We start from the raw sequence: 23,205 nt of genomic DNA, 5'->3' as shown, positions 1-23,205 counted from the left end.
CGATTGCTGCTCAGGGACAGGCTGGGCATCGGTTAGTGGGTGAGCAACTGCATTGTGCCTCACTTGTTTTGTTTATTCTATTATTTTCTCTTCCTTTGCTGTCCTATTAAACTGTCTTTATCTCAACCCATAAGTTCTACTTTTTTTCCATTCTCATCCCCATCACACCATGGGCAGGGGGGAGTGAACGAGTGGCTGCGTGATGCTTAGTTGCTGGCTGGGGTTAAACCAAAACAGTCCTTTTTGGCACCCAGTGTGGGGCTTGAAGGGTTGAGAGCACGACAGATCTGACCAGAGAGTGTTAAAACAAATTTGTTGTACACATTCATTATATTGGTTTAACAGTTGCTGTCATAATGTTTTATTTGTTCTCAGAGTTGTGTTGTATGACACCTTGCTTGCCATATATACTGTTTATCAGTATTTATGTGCTGTTTATCACGTTGGGGAGTTGGATTAGGGTTATCGCTTTGCTATGTTATGTAGCAGTGGCTTATGATATGATAAAATAATTGGTCATGAGACAAATCTGGTATTTGTACTCAGCATTGCCATCATCTCTGTACTTCAGGAGCCATCTATCGGAAACAATAATTACACTTTTTACCTTTTCCCCTTGGAGACCCAGTCTTTGGGGGAAACGCCTTCCTTCATCTCCCTTTTCTCCTCCAAGCTAATTACAATAGCTCTTGTGAATTTTGAATATCCTTGGGATGTTCAAACCAGCATGTTCCTACTGCTATGTCTCCTGAATGCGTTCCTGGTCTTCTACTTGTTTAAGGTCAACAAGCAGTTTAGGAATATGACCCAGGCTCTGTAAGAGTATGGTCATAGGTTGCATGGCATGTGGAAGAATATGGGCTGGTATCTAGAGAACTTCTCCCTTCCAATGGTCTGGAACTTCACCCCCCGAACAACTACAGGATCCTGATGAAGTCATAGAATGTTTGAAAAAAAAATGCTGTGGCTGTTCCAGACAGGCACAACTTACCACACTGTGCTGGACCCTGGCTAATACCTACCAAACACTGCTCAATATTATGCAGCACCTTCAGGGAGAAGAGAGGGAAAACAAACCAACAGGTACTGTGGTTACTCCAACCCCCACAACAGGTACCGTGGCTACTCAAACCTCAGTGACAGGCACTGTGGTTACTCCAACCCCAGCGACAGGCAGTGCAGCTGAACCAAAGAACCAACCCATGCCAGTATCAGTCACCCCTCTACACAAGAAAAAATAGTAGAAGTCAGCTTGTTTAGTAAAGGATGAAGAAGCTTCTCCTAAGAAGGAGCAGGAGGAATAAGCATACTGCCCTGCCAGCGAGGAAGTAGACTACTCTGAAGCAGGTCTGTCATGAGAACAGGAGAAGGAAGAGGAAGAATTCCCCACTTTTCTCTGAGGAAGAACTCAGTGGGAGGGTTCTTCCTTAGAGGAAGAGGAAGAACTCATAAACGAGATGGTAACCACCCAATCTCTGTCCCTGAGTGAGCTGCAACATATGCAAAAGGATTTCAGCCATTGTTCAGGCAAGCACATTGTCACCTGGCTGCTCCGATGCTGGGATAATGGGACCAGTAGCCTGGAATTAGAGAATAAGGAAGCCAAGCAGCTGAGATCCCTCTCTAGGGAAGGGGACATTGACAAGGCAATTGGAAGAGGGGCACAAGTCCTCACCCTCTGGAGGTGACTCCTGTCCGGCGTGAAGGAAAGGTATCCCTTCAAGAAAGATATTATATGTCACCCAGGCAAGTGGAGCACCAGAAAGAGAGGTTTCCAGTACCTGAGGGAATTAGCCATGCTGGAGGTGGTTTATGATGACCTGAACAACGAGCAGTTGTCAAAAGATCCAGATGAAGTCAAGTGCATGTGACCTATGAGGTGGAAGTTTGTACGGAGCGCACCATCGTGGTATGTTAACTCAATGGCAGTAATGATCTGGAAGGATGCAGAGGGACAAATGGTGGATGAATTGGCTGGTCAACTCCAGCAGTACAAAGAAAGTCTTTCTTCCTCCCTTATCTCAGCTGTAGAGAAACTATCCCAGGAGGTGCAGCAACTCAGAAAGGATAGGTCCTACTCCCCACCTGTATAGACCATATCTCAGCTACTAGGAGTAAGCATTCTTCTGCTCAAGAGAGAGGATACAGATGTCTTTTTTCCCAGGAAATCAAGGAATAGAAGCCTGTAGTGGCTGATCGATGGATCTGTGATTTGACTGAGTTGAATGTTATAACAAGTTCATATAAATTGATACTTTCTATGCTCTTCATGTTCTGTGTAACTGTTATTTAAGTATCCTAGAATATGGTGCTGCATGTGAGTATCATCTGAGAATGTTGCCTCATTACATTTAGACTGAGATTTTCAGGGTAATTTTCAGAGAACATTATAAAATACTTAAAATTTTCACAATTTCATCTGCCTTCTACAAAGTGTTTTTTTCAAGGGCACAGTTAAAGTCAGACCAGAATCATTATGGGAGGATCTTTTTTTTTTCTTTAAAAAACCAGCAAAACAGATAGTGTTATATTCTGTTTCTATTCCAAAAGAATTTTTCCTGCCATTGAGTTTTGTGTCAGTGCCTCAGTATAGGCCAGGTGTTTGTTCTACATCAGATTCACTTCATCATGGCAATATTTAAGTGGGAGTTAACGGTTGGATACCACCGATGTTGCTTTCAACAGGTGAGTTTTAATTGTCAGAATTTTGTTAGCAATATAATTAAAATGGTCACGTTCATTAGCACCTCTACTGTGCCAGATGTTGCTCTAATGTGCCAGATGTTGTCCTCACCTTGGGTTTGAATAGTGTGTTAGGCCAACTACTCTCTTCACCTTACTTGAATTGCTTGCCTTTAAAGGTTCCACTCTATTTACTATAGTATTTTTACTTTCAAAATAGATATATTTATTAGCTAATTGCCATGTAGAAAAGTTTTTCCCAGCTACCCAAGCTCTTCCCTCTCTCACCCATAAACTGCCTAGAGTTCTGGTTTAAGCTAGTGTTATGGGGGCAATTTCATACATTCTTAATAATAGTTTGTCTTTCCTTACAAATCACTTAACTGATAGAGATTATATTAAACAATTATTTGACTCAGTCCAGAAACTTAAATCTTAGAAGATAAAATGTGATGAAATAAGGGAGTTATTTAAATGCACTTGATAATGCCACAGAGCAAGAAGTGAACTGTAATGTCTCCAATTGGAAATGAGGAGGGAATCTGGGTGAGGACGATATACATACTAGATTTGGGACTGGGCCAGAATACTGGAGATAACATTCATAAACTTGTTAAAAGTGTAATGGGATCTTGTAATGTAATCACTCATGTCGTCATATAAATGGTACATTTTCATGATACTCCTTCCCTTGACATCTTACTAGGATGCTATTTTTGTAACAACTCAGAGGGAATTGCTCCATTAGCTGCATCACTGGCTATGTCTACATTAGCAGGTAGCATAGCACAGTAGGAGCACATCTGTAGATCACAGATACATGTTATGGGAGAGGAGGGTTACTTTAGAAAAGGTCTTGTCTGTCCTCCTGGATTGAATGTTCCTACTGCATGTGGAGTTTGAAGAGGTTTGAAGGAGAGTGTCCATGAACCTTTGCTTCTTGAAATCTGGGTGCCTCAGTGGGGTCTATCAGGAGATAGATCAGCTTTTCTCTGTGTCACATCGGTGAGTTTATCCCATACGGATGACTCCACCTAATATGGATGACTCCACCAGTCAGCCATGTAAGATCTCACAGATGGAACTTGGGCTTATTTTGCACATGCACGTTGTGTTGCTGTTTGGATGCATGGGACATTGTGGAGGCTGACGTTTGAACCATGTCCTTCCCATGGGGAAGGGAGAGGAACTACAGCAGCCAGTTTGAGGAAGCCCAATTGAAATGCCACGTTTTCCTGTGTGATCTTTTGTCTGAGGAAGAAGAGATAAGCACTAACTTTCCAGAGGTCAACACTTGACACTTTTCCCCTGGTCCTCCAGAGGTCCAAGGCCTGGGCAAGTTTGGACTGGTAGGAGTGAGTTAACCTTGAATTGTGGGAGAACCAGCAACTGCATTTTCAGCAGTGCGGAAAGCTGTCTACCATGAGCTGACTTTAGCACCACTGGTGAAAGCTTAGTCAGCTTGCACCTCTGTCACAGTGAGCCTCTTGACTGCTAAAGCCATCAGACCTTCACAGTCCAGGCTCTCTGCCCTAGCTCTCTGCTGCCATGCTCCAGGTAAGCAATGTACTGGGAAAGCATGCAGCTCTGGTCAATATTTAAAAAAAAACACCAAAAAAACCAACCCACACAATAAACAAACAAGCCAAAAAACCTCGAACTCGACCTGGAGAAACAGCTGCCAAAATGGCACAGCAAAGGTTTTCCAACAATAAAACTTGATTGCTTGAGAGGACTAATATGGCCCCCGCCTTGTGGGAAGATAAAGAGGAGAGAGGGCAAGGTGTCCTAGTGCACGGATATTATTCAGTACTCTAGGCCATGGCCTGCAGCCTCTCCTCCCATGGCCTGCTGGGCTGGCAGAGCACTTCACAGAAAGATAGTCTTTGTCATAAACATCCCAGAATTCACCAGTTCCTGATGATGTTGAAATGGAACTGACACAGAACTATTTAGGGAGACGTGCAAAATTAAAGGCCACCCTTATCTTAGAACTATGCATATATAAAAAGCAAACGTATGTAACTGAACCAACAGTCTTGTCTGTGCCTTTAACTGAGAAACATCTACTTTTGTGCAGATATTTTTGGACGTGAAGAAAAGCCCTAAATAACTTATAAGAAATGGGATGCAGAGCTTTTTTTTTTTTTTTTTTCCTCTTCAAATTCAGCACAGGTCTGGAGCTGTTCTGCAGATGATCTAGATGACTGATGGTTTGTAGCAGCACATGAAATATTTGTAGCTAAGGAGAGAAGTAAAATTTAAAGGCTTGCTGGGATACTTAAGCTGTCAGGGTAGATGGTTATCTTAGTAGTCATACAAACTCTGTACATCTCCAGTTTAAAAAGAAAATATTCTTCAATTTCTATTTGTTTCTAGGCCTACTTTTGTTTTAACATTTGGAAAACTTTTGAGTATATTGTATCTGAACCTAGGAGAGAATAAATTATAATGAATAATTTATTTGAGAAACTTCTTTTCTTTTTCCTGTTCATGTCTTGTTTGTGAAGTGCTGGTATTTTTTCAGAAATATATTTATAATTTAAAATGCATCACTGGACACTTTTGTGATAATTTAATGCAGAAATGTTGATGTTCTTTGGGAATCTGGTACTGCTTTCATATTTGAAGCCTATTCTTTATATATTACTTAACTTTCCTCATTTTTGATTGTTCAATGGGGTATATTCTTGGAAATTAACTGCATAAAGGGCACACAGGTCTTCAAGGTAAATTCAGAAAGTTTAATGAACTGTTCATGAGTTTTTTCTCCTACTCAAATTTAATAATGCTGAAAGCACCCCTGAAACAAATTGTAGTTTCTGGGGAAAATGTAGAAACGCATTCTTGATTTTGATTTTTTACTGACTACTTCTGGAAATCTTTTGTTCAAAATGTAAAGTGTTTTCAGATTCTGCTTCATGATTCATTGATACATTATACAGTCCAGCTTATTTAACAAGGAGTATGATCAGCCATGTTGTATTTCTCTGCTCATTTCGTTTACTTTTTGTTACCGTATTCAGATTTCTAAAAGCAGAAGAAATTTCCCCCTCTCTTTCAAGCCAGCTGGGACAAAGCAAGGTCAAAAGTCTGGAGTGGTCTTTATCGATGTCTGAATTTCACTCTTTCCACTTACATTTAGCCTGAGGTTTTATATACTGTTTTAAAGGGAACACCCCACCCTCACCCTCTCCCCCCAATATTAATTTGAGAACAGAGAAACTCACACACTTGCAGGTTGGCTAATGAAGATAATTACATAGGTACTTATTTATGCAGGGGAACATAGACGGGCAAGCAAGGTGTAATCCTAAAAGGCTTTGGCTTGCAGGGTGTGGTCTTGCTGTAAGGTCAGTCTGTTAATGGCACAACAGGCATGCCCAGGTGAAGAAACAAAGGTTAAGTTATCATTAGGTGGCTTATATTATTAGCTCCTTTAATTTCCGCCAGGCTTTGTCAAGCGGACAGTGTACACAACAAGCACGCTAACACTCAAGTCATTTTAGGACTATTTGGAGTCATTTTTGAGGCTTGACTGGGAACAGATACTGAATAAAAGAAAGCTGACTTGCAGTGAGTAGAAATAGGACAAGAAAATATTTAATCTTTCAGAAAGCTGTGCATAAGCCTTTCTGTGCTGTTGCATAAAATATGACTGAAAAATGTGGTAGGCCTAGATTCCCTACAGGGACAAAAGAGATCTCCACATTACTCACATTAGTGATGGCTGACATGGTATGTACTTCAGCACTTCATGGCTGCAGAGTTCCTTACTTAAATGGAGGCCAGGTATCTCCTATTAAATGTATTGGAAAATTTAAATATAAAAACATACTGAAAATTACACCTTCCACTGATTTAGTCAGTTTCATTTATTCACCCATATATCTTTTTGGACTGTAACTTAGCTGTGGAATGCCAGGTGTCTCTGTAATAGAAAAAGCTGCAAAGATTTATGCACAGTGTTAACTCTGCATGTAATGTGTAAGACTATTAGCTTCAAGGCTCCTTTTCAGCATTCACAAGTCAGTGCAGGGTGCGAGTTACAGCATGTCCTGCATTCACAGAAATGAAGAATCCTTCCTTACTGTGGCACCAAAATTGCAAATGCTTTTAATAATTACTTTGCCAATTAATTCCTCCTTTCCTAGGTACACAATGAAAATCTCTGGAGGTTAGATTTAATTTACAGGTGCAAGTCCATAGTTACAGGTGGTTTCTGTGCCACTCTTGCAGGAGCTTTGGTGTAAATGTAATCAAACATCATCTTTTCTGGGTTCCCTTGAAACCTGGAAAATCAAATTTTTATGTATTAGGTTAAGAAATTTAGAAATACTGAGATTTTGGTTTAACAGTACTTAAAATATGACCAAGAAAATTATTTCTTTGAAATTACAGTTAGGGCTTTGAAACTAGTGAAGGAAAAGAACAGTACCTGAATACATCATTTGAGATTTTTGAAAGATCCTATCTATTCAGTCAGGTATATATATGTTAATTTGAGAGGAGAGAAAAAGAAAATCAAGAGCAATGTCATTATCTAAAGACTAATACTGTGATGCTGTCTATTCCAGATCTGTTGCAGAAGCCACAGAGGTTGATCTCAACATGAGAGTTGGATTGCATACAGGCAGGGTGCTTTGTGGGGTCCTGGGTCTCCGAAAATGGCAATATGATGTCTGGTCAAATGATGTGACTTTAGCTAATGTAATGGAAGCTGGAGGACTGCCTGGGTAAGTCTGAGAAAGAACCACAGAGAAAGAAACAGAGACCTGTATGGGAAGAATTTATTTCCTTCTTTGAGGCATTTGCAATGTAATTGCTATTTATAGGAAGGGTTGTGTTTGGTAAGACCAATCGATGTATTATGTGATTTATCCTGTGGAATTCTCCAGATGATCTTTATATTTACATTAGTAATAGGTTAGATTAGAAGCAAAACATTTCCAAATGAAATCCTTATTAGAAGCTGCCAAATATAAACAGTAGGAACGAGGCAGTGCTAGGAATGTGGAATGCTAGACTTTCACCATTACACGTTATAAAAGTAAAACCCTTTAGTTATTCCAGGAAATTTTTACCCTTGCATCTGTACACATGTGGGGGGTGTGCCTTACTCCATTTTCATGGCAAGATTTCCAACATTAGTAGTGTGCTATAGAAAAAAACCAAAACATTTATGCACTCAAATGTTGATGGTGTGTTTGCAAATGATACAGCACATAAACCTGCAGCCAATCCATGAGGCACGGCCTGGAATTTTAAGTACTCCTTGGACAGCCTTGGACCCAGTTTAAAAGCGCACAGTGCACTTTCAGAAAGGTACATGGGTATGCTTCTGTGTGCAACTTACATTTGGATTGGGACCTACCATCCTCAGTTGGATTTTTACAAGATCATGATTTGCTGACCAGGGGGACAATGGAACCTCTTTATTTTTGTGGTTAAGATGAGTGAATTTCTGTTTGTTACATACGTCTGCCGCCTTAGAGAATGTTGTCAGTGTATTTTGTGTGTTCCTTACCTTAAGGCCTTCCAGCAGAGAAGAATCTGAATACATAGAGCAAAGCAGTAATAGCTTTTCAGGTATCTTCTGTGAAGACATTTCAAATATAAGGGGTCTTTTGGGAGAAAACATGAAGACAGTTTTCAGGATAAGAAAACTCATGAATAGTGTCAAAGATGGCTGTGCTGCCAAAACAAAGTGAATTAGAAAGCTGCCTACTAAACAGAATGAGTAAATGAAACAAGTCAGAGACATGAAGGGGAACAGAAGAAGTTTGTCCTTTATGCACAGGAGAGATTCGGACTGTGAAGCCAAAAGTTTCAAACAGGAGGATGTTTTTCCAAGCAGGCAGTGAGGTAAACACTTAAGAAAGCCACACAATGTGGAAGATGATGTGCAGACTTTCACTTTCAACAAATCTTACAAATCTGCAAGTGTTTGGACAGTCAACAGTTATCTTTCTGTTCACTCTGCTCCAGTTTAGATAATGCACGTAATAGAAATATTTCTATGTTCTATTTGGCTGAAAAGAGAAAACTATTTTTTTTACGACGACAATGGGGTTTTGCATGTAATTCGACCTCTTTATGATCTTCTGAACAGAAGGGCATTTCAGTAGCAACTAGCTCATAATGTACCTTGGCTTTAAGCAACAATGTCCAATTTTTCTCTCCAGGAAAGTTCACATTACAAAGACCACCTTGGAGTGCCTAAATGGGGACTATGAGGTAGAACCAGGATATGGTCATGAAAGGAATAGTTTCTTGAAGAAGCATAATATTGAAACATATTTTATTGTGCCATCCCATCGTAGGAAGGTAAGCTCCACAAATTCTAGCTTATTCTGTGATATGTTTTTGTAATTTAACAACTGTTCTGTGATATTCCAAAAGCAGAGGCAATACTGGTATTTCTTATTTCTAAAAGCTCTTCAAGCACTCTTGAAATTAGATCTTTTGGTTTTGGCTGAGGCAGGCATGCTAAAAAAGCTAACCTTGAATGATACATAGAGAAGATGATCAATTTACTTTTGAAGTTTAAAACAAAACAATTTTTCCCTTTACCCCCCAAAAAAGAAAACTGTTGTTTTATTCAAATTCTGTAAGCATTCTATCAGAAATTACATGATATGTTACTCCAAAAATTTTATTCACTCTTCCCTTCCTCCTCCCTTCAAAAGGGTGTTTTAGAATATTAATGCTCACAGCTTGGCTATTTTTCTTCCACTTATCTTTACTCTTTCATTCACATACTCCCATGCCATTTTACTTATGCTCTCCGAACCCCTTTTGCAACCACTTGTGATACTGCTGGCTCCTTTACTGGGCCTAGAGGAATCCCCAGTGAATAGACACAGAAAAAGTATTTACAGACATGTCATGCCCACAGCAGAAAAGTTAGTGAAATGTATTCAGCAGTGATTGAACTAACATCCCCTGGAAGTCTGGAAAAGCTGCCATGTTGCCAAGCTATATAATACAAGCCCTTTTATCTAGGTCAGGGGAAGAGGCTGGGCTCAGCCATCCTGCTTTCAAATGTATACACCACTGTACCACAGATCAGATATTTATGCTGAAGCTGAGTAAATTTGCTAAGATTATTGCAACAAATAATATATTCTGTGTCCAAAACATGCATGTTTTTTTTCTCCTGCTACATTGAGCTGCTCATGACAAATCCAACATCATTTTCCTTGCTTGCTCTGCCACCTCAGACTCCCACAATAATTTTGGTCATCCCTTTCTTATCTTAGCTGCCCTCCCCCCCATATTTTCTCAATCTCCCCTCTCCCTTCAGCTTCTTCCTTTTGTCAGACCCCTAGAGATGTACCATGGAAAGAGAAGTCAGTGGTGCTGTTGAGGGACAATAATGTTTTCTGCTCTTTTCTTCTTTTTGGTGGAGAACAGAAAATGGAAAGTGTGGAAAGAATAAGGTAAGAGAAAATTTTAGCTCATTTGAGCAGGAACTTAATTTCTTAGATGTTGCTCAGGATTTAGCCACCCCTGATAGAGATGGATGTGACTCCTTGTTCTAGCCAGATTTTCTGGATAAGGAGAACAGAGGCCCAGCAGTGCAACGGTAATATCTTGAGTCTCAGCATGCAGTGAAGTTGGTGACAGTGGTTTTCCAACAGGTTCATTTATAGTCACACCTTTCTTCCTCAACCAGTTACTGAGTGGACCTCAAAAGTAAATCATGAAACGGGTGAAAATTTCATGCAGTTGGAATTACCCAGTGAAAACTGCCTGTTTAGGGCAGCCTTTTGTTCTACTACAAAATCTTTTGTGACCTCAGTAGGAGTCTTGATGTAATCATCATTTAAACACATTCAGTTTGTTCCAACCTTTTCCACATTAAATGAGGCTTATCTTAGAAGTTATCTGGCATAACATGTTTATAGGCCAAGAGGAATTTTATTGCTCTTTATCTCAGCCAGAGAACTCAGGATACAGACTTTTGCACCCTTATCTTCTGAGACTCTGCCCAAACAAGTTCTATTCAGGGATTTGGTCTTAGAGGGAAAATTATAATATCCAGTTCTGAAAGGAAGTATGAAAACAATACAGACAAGGTTTTAAAATGATGTCAAAGCTCCATGCCAACAGGTGTTTGACAAAAATGTAACCAGGGAAAACCAGGTCATCTTGAATTCCATGCCCACAGTCATTTTCTTGATCTGAATTTGATGACTCGGGGAATTTTTATGGACATGTTGGGAGTCCGATCACCAGAGGAATTTGATTCTGGGAGTGAAAACTCCTGTTGTTTTATCCCTGAAAGGCTGCTGCAAGGATTTTTTTTATGCCCTTCCTCTAAAGCATCTTGTTATTAGAGAGATGGAGTGTTCTCATCCACTGTGAAAATCATGCAAGCTCATGTTTTGCTCTTCTGCTGGTATATATGACTAGATTTGGTTTTAGGCAGTATGAAAGAAAACCAGTGGGCTAGGTTATGTTTTGGCAGTCAGTGAGAGATTTTTCTGTTGGCTTTCTTGAAACCAGAAATAGTTCCTAAATCAATCAATCCCAATCCAGTAGAAAACGTAAGTGAGGGTTTAATGAAGGTAGGTGTGTTGCTTATTGCTGCTAGATTTTTTTGTCCTGGTTTTCTGCTGTTTTCACTCCTACAGCATTATGTATAATTTCATTTGCTATGTTATTATATATCAAGTCTTGTTTCATATTGAGAAGAGAAATAGCTGAATTTCAGGAAATTATTGATGGGTTGGTGCACAGAGACAAGTAGAGAGAAAAGGGGATAAATATGGCTATGACATATAGAAACTGTGCCATGTCAAGTCCGCTGCGGAAACCAGTGACTGAGGACCAGAAGCTTGACATTCACATATTAAAGTAAACCAGGTCAACGCATGTATAATGTACAAGGATGAGAGCCTATTACTGTGTGAGCACACATTTCTTTGTCTTTGCAAGATTGCTGAGAAACTACTGGTGACTGCTAAGAAATGACTGATCGGTTTGTCACCAGCTACATAAACCAAATGCCATCTTACCCATGGGTGTCACTGACGGATTTGTGGAAGTGGCAGATGCTGTGGTACAGCTTGGCTAACAACATTAGCTCTCCGGCATGCATCAATGGCATGTCAGCCAAACTGGCAGAAAGAAACACTTCATGAATTTTACTGGTATTGACTGGCTTCTCCACTGGGCTCACAGATCAATCGGCATGTCACTTTGCTGTTTGTCACAGTACATCATAGCCATCCCCAGTCTTCATATACTTGCGTACTGATCATTGGACCACGAGCTACATAATAGTTTATTTACCTTCAAAATAAACATCTGCTGTTCCCTCCTACCCTAATTCAGTCATTAACTCTTCGAGACCTAGAAACAGAAGGCTACCCACGAAGCACAGACAACATGGAGTTTCTTTAGGTGAATTCAGCTATCTGCTGGTTTGATATTGTATTCCTTCCTCTGGAGCCTCAGTATCTGAAATGCAGACGCATTTTTTTATTCTTTATGCATCATCTCTGACATTAATATGAACTGACTTCAGCAGGTATGATGCCAAGAGGAATGAAAATCAATGTTATGAGCAACAGATGGCCAAGAATCTGTTGAATTTGAAAGGTAAATAGGCCCACGTAGGTTTTAAAAAAATTTTTTTTTATTTATTTAGAAGACACATACCCCGCATTCTTCCATTTTTAGTCCGACAGGAAGATCTTTCATCGCAAATATTGCCCAAGCCGAGAATGAGAATAACAGTATAAGACGACTCATTCAAGTACCAGGTACATTTTAAATGTGAACAAATTATAAAGTATTCCCAATTTTTTTAATCTTTTATTGAATCGGCTAACAACCACAATTCTGTGATCTGATGTGATTAATAGATTTCTGTATCAGCTAATATGTGTGAGAGCACTTCTGAGTGGCCACTGAGGGAATACTTTTCTTTTTGTTTTGTAGCAGTTTTTATTTTGGTAGAGATTATATTAGTTTATTATTATTATTATTATTATTACTATTACTACTACTGCTATTATTAAGCAATAATTATGACTGGATAACATTCAGCTTCTAAACAGATTTAAATAGTTCATCTGATTTCCAAAGGCATACAGAATTTTTTTGAATTAAATTAAATATTTTTGCTGACCATCCTAGTTAAAAATTTACGCAAATATGCTTTTAAAATATAATATAAAATGTTATGATGCCCTGACAAAGTTTCTAGTTCTGAAAATGCCAGTACATGTCTCTACAAGTAAAGTTGAATTATGTATTCATGATATTTTATATTGATATTAAAACTTACAGTGATGTGACCAAAATACTGCACTGAGATGAGATTTGAAGAGTTTGATTAATGTAACTAGCCACAAGTCTGACCACATACATGAATGTCTTGGACTTTTAAAACAGGTTTGATCTAGTTAGTTAGAAAACAGATCTCTTTGTAATATATTAAATATTCACAAGATCCATACTCTGTGCTTTAGACACATGGACATACTCTTAGTTTCAAAATGTTCTAGCTTTCTGAAGTATTGTAAATATTACTGTATGTGTACGTTATTTCAGGGAAAAAAAAATCTAGGCCAGATCTCTTAATCTCAGAGCTCCTTATAAGAACTTTATAACTCTGCTTAGACCCAGGTAAATAATTTTCTATTAATGTTTTCTTGGTAATCTACCTGACTTTCAAACTGTATGCTTAAAATTTAATTTGATTTTTGTTTTAATAGAGTGGATCTGGCTTTCATCAGAATTCTTTGTTCTTTCCTTGTCAGCACTGATGTTAGTCAAAGTATCTTTGCCTCAGTTTTACAGCTGGTATAGCTGGCTCCCAGAAGCACAGCAGAGGTAGTGAACTTAGCTGGACTGTCTACTTCACTTTTATGATTGTTCTAGAAAGTATGATTCTCCTGCAGTAGAACACCTCCTAAGATTTGGGCACAACCTCAGTGATAACGAAGTGGTTATGTACTTGGGCTTACTTCTTTCTATTTGTTGCAGCAACTCACTCTTATGGCACATCTCTAGTTTTGAAAAGGCTCATTAATTTCGCCAGCTAAGAATGATGATTAAACGAAATTCCTAAGATACTTTTAAGATAGCCAAGCAGTGGCCAGAAGCGAATAAGTTTTTGTGAGGGAAAGATTTCTCAGAATGTGTTAGTTTTTGCATTTACAGAAGTGGGCTTGCAATCACTGTTACTTATTGCTAGCTTAAGGGAACCCGCTTCCCTGAGTAACTTTGCCAGCTCCAGAGCTAAGACAAAGGCAAATAATGCTCTAGACCATTAACAGGAAGCAATAGAGCTGTGTCCCAGAAAGGGGGTCATAAAAATTATAAAAATCATAGGGAAACACTATAGCACATGATATCTGCATGTACTATTTGAATAGCGCACAGTGCTGGACATTCATGAAAAGTCCATGAAAGTGAGTACCCCATCTGTTCGCCTTTTGGAAACTAGCTGTTTCTCTGAAAAGGCTGACATTTCTGTTTTCTACCTTACTGTGTACATACAAAGCCGTGCCAGGCAGTCTTAGAAAATCCCTTCTGTAGCTTGGACAGCCCTGCTCTATTATCTGAAGTCTCTGAGTAATGAATTCTATGACCATCCTGAAAATCCCAGATGAAAGGGTCTAACGTTTTTTTCTGAATCCTTGTTTAGTTATCCAGACGGAAGGAAATGGATGCTGGCTAGAGGTATGGCGCTCTGTCTGTTGCCTGATTTGCTGTGGTGAATCATGCCCTAAAGGTTCCAACACAGGTGGCTAAAATGTCTATTTTATATTTTTGTCCAAAAAATAATTGTAGCCAAACCAAAATTCCAGCAGTCTATTTGAAAAGAGAAGTTAAAACAATGGTTGAGGAAGAGGAGAGCACTTTTGTCAGTCTTATGATTTCAGGAAAACTCAGTTGAAAGCCTGAAGAGTCAAGAATCCTCTCTATAAGCAAACACAACTCAGGAGCATCCTTTGGAAAATACTATTTGAAATGTAAAATCTCTTGCAAATGTCAGAACTATCTAGAGCAATTATCTACACTATGCACCTGTGGCATAATTTATTATGAACTGCAGATGGATTTAACAGCTCAAAAGGCTGATCAGTTAATTTCTTTGACTCATGATCTAATAGGCAGAAATTCAGCAACCTGAGATTTGTTCTAACTTGCATGACAACAGCTGCAAGAAAAGTGGCAAAGGCTGTCACATTGCTTTCATATGTTGTTGTTTCATCTACCATAAACAGATGTGATTTTAAACTTCCTGCATTGCAGTCCCGTCACCAAGCTCTGCTGCTTGAAAAGGCAGCATTTTTTGACTTGGAGTACAACATCCTGCTTTACTGTTAATTCGCATAGCTTTGTTGCACGAAGCAGATGATCTACCTTCTATATTAAAATAAATTACTAGGCTCCATATATATCCACCAACAACCAATGGGGTTTGTCTGCTTATGTCTTTCCTGTGGCTGATTTCTTTTTTTTTCCCCAGCATGGAATGAACTTTATGCACCATAGCACAGAGATTTCTGATTGCTTTATTGCTTTGTATAGATTAAATACATAGTAACTACATGTACTTGCCTTTTCACTTTATTGGTGAATCACTTTTACCTGTGAATCATTGTTAGCAACTAGCATGTTTCACAAGTATAACTGCTCATATACACTCTTGAGATGCTTTCTATCATGTTTTAATAATACTTCCATCTAACTTTTTAAAGTGAAGCAATTTGATGTATATAATCCATGTGTTACTAGGATTTTTGATAGCAGATTGTTGGATTTTGTCTGACCTGATTAGAAGATGTCATCTTGGCATCATCATGTGAACAATAACGAAAGAAAAACAAGGCTACAGAAGGAAAAAGTAAGCTGAGTGAAACAATAGGTCTAAAATTACTGCACTTAATTCTTTTTAATTTATTATTTCCACTCAAATTGAAGTTTCATCTATATATGTAGGAAGTTTCCTTCTCTGCAAAGTTAATTTGATTTAATCACTCTGGTTAGGTCTATGTGAATATGCCACACTGTTCTCAGATTCTCCTTTTTTTTTCCAAATGCGTAAAATTTGTGTTTTCCACAGAGTACTTATGGCTCAACAAATTAATCTGTATGGCTAGCAGCTCCCTAGGATTTTTTTGCATTTGACTCTTCTGAAAATATCCAGTCCACTTTGTCTCAAGAAAGTTTTCATGGTCATTGCAAGTCATCAGCTTTCTGGACTAATTCATTCTGAGGATATTTTAAGTTAAGTGACCATATGCTCACCAGCCCTTATGGAGTGCTAGAGCTCTGACTCCTAAACTCTAGGTAGTAACCAAAGAAGTGATCATTACATGCAGAGCGTGTGAAAACTTTTCCAGCTACTCAGACAAACTCTCTCCTTCGCTAGCGCACAGCGAGAAAAATGTATTTGACAAAATTGTTCTAATTTGAAATGCTCCAAGTTAGGCATCTGAGTCCATAGCTGGGCACACACTGATGATTTCTGCTTTCAAATTGATGACCACCTGCAGCTACCGCTGCTGCCATGCCTGAGAGTCCAGGGTGCTCTTTGCTCTCAAATGGCTGACAGCTTCTACCGAGGAATTTAACTAGAGATCTGAATGCATAACTTGGGCATTTCAGGTTTTAGCACCCCAGATATACCTTAGCAGATCTGATTTAACAGATAGACACACAGCCTTTGATGGAAGCTCTGGCTTGTAACTGGACAGGGTCTGATCTGTGCTTGTGACTTTGCATTGCACAAGTATTGGAATATACGCACCCCAGCACTGGAAGTAGACTGCTTGTGTTACCACCCAGCAAACACAGACAGAGGAATGATGCTTGTGTTGCAAAGTATGTTACTGTACATCTTCAGGATTGTTTCTGCAGTTGCTGTGAAGCTGCTAGTGCCTCATCATCAATGTGACAGCCCACACCTTGGGCTGTCAGTGATGGTGGAATTAGTTATGTGCTCTAACATCATTCTCCTCTCTTCTTTTCTTCCTCTAGTAATGTGGAATCTGTAAAAGGGAGAAACATAGAGCACTGGTATAAGATTTTCTCTGTTATTGATCTCCTAGAAATTGTTTTAATCTTCACAGCTGCAAAAAACATTTTCTACATCTCTGTTGAGAAAGTGGCCACACCATTCTGAATGTTAGGAGTTTGTCTTACAGAAGCTGTATTATTTACTGGTAAAAATCACTAATATACTTTCCTGATGGACAGCTGAGGTGTGATAAGCAAAGTGTATCATAAGGGCAGTGGAAAAGGATAGAAAAGCAAGTGCCTGATGATTTTAACTGTATAGAAGGAAAAAAAAATAAGATTTGCTCACCTATCTCAGGACAAAATGGCTTGCAGATAGTAATGGAACAAACACTACTACCAAGAGGCATGGTCCTGCCCGCCTGAAGATAGAAAACACAGACAGACATAGTGCTACAGCATTTATGGTTTCTGTAAATGTGTTTTGAATGTCATTATTATCTTCTTTCCCATGCGATTTTAAGCACTGCGGTTGAATATAGTCAGGGGAACAACAGTCTGCTGCTGTTACTGAGAATCCCAGATAAGCACCAGTGAATCCCTTACCAGAGTATTACATGAGATTCAAACACTGGGGTATTTTCCCAGAATTTTAATCAGCACTTGTTTGTTTTCTGCATACTTAAAGATGCTCACAAAGCCGTAGATAGTCTGGCTGCTTTCAGAGTGCTCTGTTAGAAAATCCCAGCTCTTAACCTTATTTGCCAGCTGTGTTGCATCAAACAACCAACCTTTCCTAAAATTCTGAAGCAAATGAACAGTGAACAGAATCAGAGATGATCCCGAGGGTCAAAAAGAAGTGTGAAAGTAAAATGCATTGACAAAATGAGCTGGAATGAGAATGCTGTAGTCCAGCTTTCCTGTAATGCTGGCCTGGAGCAAGTTCAGAGAAAAGGCAGAGTGAAAGACATTGGGATTGGGTTTTTCGTTTTTGGTTTTGGTTTTTGTTGTTTTTTGTTTAAAGTCTGCTTTAACAGACTGTACTGCATTTCTTGCCTTAGCTTGTGGTAGAAGGTGAGATTACTTAAACTCAGAAGTTCACTGTGTTAAAAGTTTGTTCTGCTGTAAAAATAATGATAAAAAAGGGACATGATTTGTAAGATGAAAGTGAGAGAGAATTCCTTTTTTTGTGTTTTTGATATTGTGTATATATAATAGTAGAATGGAAATTCCTCAGTCCCAGTAATGACCCATTTTTATGTCCTGCAACCACCAGATTAACACACATCCCCCCAAAAAAACCCCTATATATAAAATTATACATGATCTGAGAACTGCCAGCATGCCCTCCTTGTGTGTATTGCAATGTACTTTGAGTGGATAGGTTCTTGGCCAGCAATGAAGAACACGTTTTCATAGCATCGCACAGTAGCTGAATTTGGAAGGGACCTTTGGAGTTAGATCCACTTTTGAAATTGTAGGTTGCTCAGGGCAACTTGTCTGAGTGAGTACTGAGTGTTTCCCTGGCTGGAGATTCAGCAGCCTCTCTGGGCAGCCTGCTTCAGCATGTGATCATCCTCATGGTTAAAACTTCTGCTTGTATGGAATAGGAATTTCCCTTGTTCCGGCCTATGTTCATTGCCTCTTGTGCTTTTTCTGAGCATTTTTGGAATGAGTCTGGCTCTGCCTTCTAACTACTACTGAGGTGGCTGAAGACATGAATTAGATCTCTCCTTAGCTTTCTCTTCTTCTAGCTAAATGACCTGAATTCCCTCAGGTTCTTCTCATATGTTGCATACTTTAGACCCCTAATTGTTCAGGGTTTGTTTTTTTTTTGCTGAGCTCAGTCTGGTTTGTCACTGTTTTTCCTGTATTGGGGAGCCCAGAAGTAGGCACAGTACTCTTTATTTCAGTGACCTGAGTTGAAAAACTTCTACTTGACTCCAAGACAGCTGGAAAACTCCCCTGTATTTCCAACATACACAGGGTGTATACTATTGATATATTATCTGCCGGTAAGATTTATAAATGAAAAGAGCAGTCCGTGGTATGAGCTAAAAAGGTTCTACCTACTTATTTGGAGATGTAGTCAGGAAACTGCATAAACATATGTGTTTGAGGAAAAGTCATGTTGGTGGCAGGGCCACGCTGCCTGAGCCAAACTGTATCCATTCCAAGTTTTCAAGCTTCAGGTTGTTCTCAGAAACGCATAAATTATAAGAGGTTTGCATCGACAAAAGTCTAAATTCTTCTTTCACAGTTCTTCAGATCCTTGTAGGAGGATATAGTCATGCCCATGTGCTCACCTTTCTCAGTCATGCCTTCTTGAATCTTTTGCTAGTAAGATGTTCTACCTATTGTTTGTCACTGTTGCACCTTTACTGTGGCATTTCCATAATGAAAGCTGTCAGGCAGCTTCTGTAGCTCTCTGTACTTTTAAGAGCATCTTTTCCAGCCAGTCTACCAGAGACCTAAACCCAAAGTTTTTGACCTAGTTAATGCAATGTCCACAGTGAAATGTTTGAGCAAAGAAAGAGCTAATGATCTCTTGACATATAGTCCACCTGGTAACTTCTGTGTATTCCGTTTTTATCTCTGTGTCTTTAAAAAAATGAAGCGAAATGCAAAACTGGAGGGAGTTTCAAGATAGCTGCTGATTTTTGTTGTATCAAAAGGTTGATAGGGAGACTGAGTGAAATATATAGTACTTCTAGAGGAATTACGGCTACATTAGGAAAATTTGTGAGTGAGGTTCAAAAAGTATGTTTCAGCTATTGGGAATGGTAGCTCAAAAGCTGATCATATCTGCCATACTCAAGCCTAACAACTATCTACTAGGAATACCTAAAGGATGATTAGTATGTGAATATCCTTGTACAGCATCTTCTATGCAGTATTGCAATACAGCAATAAGTCTTCGCCCGAAAGCCCTCAAAAGAAAGGGTTCGTATTGGGAATCTCTTCATGGAGACTTTCGTTAAACTATCACTTAATACAAGTGATTACACACTAGACACACTACTGTCCTTTTAGATTCCAGCTGATGATCATGCAGTACAGTGCTGGTGATGCTAGCTGGCTTCAGTCAGCCTTTCAGTGCACAATAAAGCACATGTGTGTACCTAGGCACCTTTCCACATTTGAAATGTCACGTGTTTATAACACAGACATCTGCTAATAAAAAAATGTGCAACTATTTATACACAAGTCATTTTTTTGTTTCATAGCCACAGTGTAACTGACTAAACAGAGTATTGGTAGGTCGATAGGATATACTCTTGATTCTCCAGAAAGTGCAAGTGCATAGCTGTACGCATTAAACAGCATAGCAAACCAATGCCATTCAGAATGTAAGCAGTTTCATTTGTCTTTTCTCTCTAAATTTAGGTATCCATGAAAACATGCATTAAACAAATGCTTCTAGTTTACTTCCTTCTTCATTCCTTGATTGTTGAAGTAATGATGTAAACTGCTGGACAGCAAATCCTCAGTGCCATTTGTGGGTTTTAGAGTGTTTGAATAAAGATTTTGGAATGTGATTTGCTCTGTCTTTTGTACCTAGGAACACTAGGAACCAAATCCTCTGTGCTTCTTTATTTTGCTGTTCCAGAAAAGATTAATTTTACAGGCTTTACAATTCCCATACTGTGGTGGCATGGAGTCCTTCCACATTTCCCATGAACATTACGTATTCCACATGCCAGAAGGATGAATAAGATTGGTATGAATACTGAGGGTAGAATAAAGGATGACTCTTATTCTGATCTGTGAAAGCATCTGTACATGTGCTAGGGATTTACTAAAGTCAGCAAGAGTTAAATACATGCTTAAGAGTTAACCAAGAAAATATTTGTCCTTGCTGAACTGGGACATCTGTGGTAAAGGGAGTAGATTATACCCAATCCTTTGAAAATATTTCTCTGTAGTATAACACTCCTTGCTTTGAAGAAATAAGATGTAAGGTATAACCTCAGTGCCTCACAGTCTCCTTTTAGGATATATATTTAACCATATCTTTAAAACAAAAGTTATCCTCTTCTGATTTTAATGGGCTTACCAGTGGCTGAAGCAACAAAATGAAGAAATAAGAAAAAGAACGAAATTATATTTTTTAACATCAGTTAATAAGAATGCTAATTTTCTCCTTATTTTCTTCTGTATTTTTCCAGAATTTATTTTAAGATTAAAGAAATACAAATATTGCCTCTTATATGAGTTTGTCATTAACATACTTTTTTAATAGTCTACATTTGTATGTAGAAAACTGTTCCCAAAATGTTAAGTATGTGTTTAAATACTGTCTGTTCAATAGATTCTTTATATCACGTTAAAAAAAAAAGATAAAGTAATCTTCATCTGCAAATATATGTTGTTCGTCAAAATGCATTGCTTCTTTATTAGAATATTGCTGTATTCTGACCACTAGATGGTGTAAATGTCTGCAGGTATGTATGTCTGCATGGGAATGTAATTACACAATTATAAATATTATTTTTCTGGCCAACAGATATTTCCTGGACTGATTCTTTCAGACATTAAGCCTGCCAAAAGAATGAAGTTCAAGACAGTCTGCTACCTGCTTGTTCAACTCATGCACTGTCGTAAGATGTTCAAAGCAGAGATCCCTTTCTCCAATGTCATGACGTGTGAGGATGACGATAAGGTAATTCATGTGGACTCTTTGGGCATTGGTTCCAGGGCCACAGCAAGCAGACCTGCTGTGAGAACATATGGGGTGACCTGGCCAACTGATAGAGGAGTTTCTGATGTTCCTTCTGGAGCTAGAGCTATCTAATGTCCACAGCCTTTTCACAGTAAAGATAAAACTTAATTATAACAGGCCTCAAATTTGGACCCTCTCTTGAACAAGACAGCACAGGTGGCCTATGTGGCTTCTATTAAGGGCTTTCTTCACAGGAGTTAGAGTTTCTGAGGCTTTTTCTGCAATTACCAAGAGCTGCCTTTTTGCATCATGAGTCCATCACAGTCTGAAGCTGATGACAGTAAATGCAAAATAACAGAAAAATTTTGTATCTCTAGATGGTTCTTCAAAAAATGAAAGGCAACTGATTAGCCAAAAACCCTCTTAGTCCATAATACAAATCCTAAATAAAAAAAAGTCCCTAATACAAATATGAATACCACTTTCTTGAATGGCTTGTAATGTCATAACTCGAAATTGCTTTACAAACCAGTAGCCTGGTTTAATTCCTTTTCTGTGTGTGGATCTACCCAGAAATTTATGGAGAAAAAACTTTTGAGGAGTGGGTCATTCAATTTTTTTTGCCAGCAGGTGGCCATATTACATAGGTCACTCCACCAGTGCTCCAAAGCAGGGCATGTGTCCACTGGAATCAGTAATTCATCTTGAATGATTGCTCCACCTTTTTTTTAATTATTTAAATAATGTACATTTATTGAAAACTCACTCTAAATCTTACTTTCACAAAGCATTCTAACTTTTATATTTTGGATTTTACATGTGCTTGTGTTTCTTCTGTGAGACAAGGGGAGAAAAGTCCTTTAGTACCTTTAAAACAGTTTCAGTGAAGAATTTCAGTAAATCCAGATTTGATTTTGAAATTGGCCATGTACAAGGCCTTCCAATGGTGAATTAGTACTGTTCTTTGAGTATTTAAAAAAAGTAACCCACACATTCTTTGAAGCATATGCAATACTTTAGAGTGTGTCTTCTGTATATATATGTATAAATATGGTAGCATACGCAGAAAATCCCGATATGGGTTTGCTAGGTATCTAATGAAAATTTTTTCATATCAGAACATTTGCAGTGAAGTTCTACAATGCTACCTTTAACTGAACCAGTTGTTCTGAGCTTTTGTGCTTAATATGGAATGTTTATCATGGAGCATGATACATGATTTTAATATAAATACACTGTGTTGCAATGTGGGGTTTCTTCAGCGGTATCAGTCCTCAAATCGTGTAAAACAAGGTATGGCTATAAAGGCTTTGAAGCCAACACAATCTGTAGCATGTATTTTTTAATTTAATTTCTGAAAATATAAATACTGGATCTTGATCACATATAAGACATAAAGTAAGTCTACTGTGTGAAATAATAATAGAGATAAAAATAAGAGACCTGGTGAAAATAATTATATATGAGCAATAGCTATTTAGCACAGTAACTTTAACCCTATTTCAAAATGGCAGAATAGATAATATAATTTATTCCATATATCAGAATAACTCCCATTGTCTACACTCATTCCACATTTTAAAGCAAAGAAGCATTTTCTTTTTTTTTTTTTAATGCTCACCCCTATTATTATGCTATAGGCTTAAATTTGGATTTTAACATATCCTCAAAGATGTACTTTCTGCTGCACCTTAAGCAATACATATGCTACCTAATTGTTGTTTATCTTTATGAAGAGCAAAATTATATCTTCCTTACAATATTCCTGAAAGCACTCAGCTTCCCTACAAACTTGTAGGACAAATGTCTTCTGCAAGAGAACTTTATCTCTGTTTAGAAACATTTAGAATAGTTATTTGGCTGACAATTTAAGA

General features: G+C 38.4%; 1 protein-coding gene across 1 annotated transcript in view; it reads left to right on the top strand.

The window, feature by feature from the left end:
- The window catches only part of LOC129200353 (adenylate cyclase type 1-like), a gene marked incomplete at its 3' end in the record, with an annotated part of 48,410 nt that overhangs the window by 5,841 nt on the left and 19,364 nt on the right, over window positions 1-23,205 (top strand). Inside the window, exons 3-5 of the mRNA XM_054811684.1 lie at window positions 7,260-7,418; window positions 8,868-9,009; window positions 21,176-21,331. Of these exons, the coding sequence (XP_054667659.1) occupies window positions 7,260-7,418; window positions 8,868-9,009; window positions 21,176-21,331 (457 nt within the window). The remainder of the gene's footprint in view (window positions 1-7,259; window positions 7,419-8,867; window positions 9,010-21,175; window positions 21,332-23,205) is intronic.

Source organism: Grus americana, unplaced genomic scaffold (assembly GCF_028858705.1).
Source record: "Grus americana isolate bGruAme1 unplaced genomic scaffold, bGruAme1.mat H_64, whole genome shotgun sequence".
NCBI lineage: Eukaryota > Metazoa > Chordata > Aves > Gruiformes > Gruidae > Grus > Grus americana.
The sequence above is the reverse complement of the archived record's forward strand: the minus strand, read 5'-3'. Positions and strand labels throughout refer to the sequence as shown.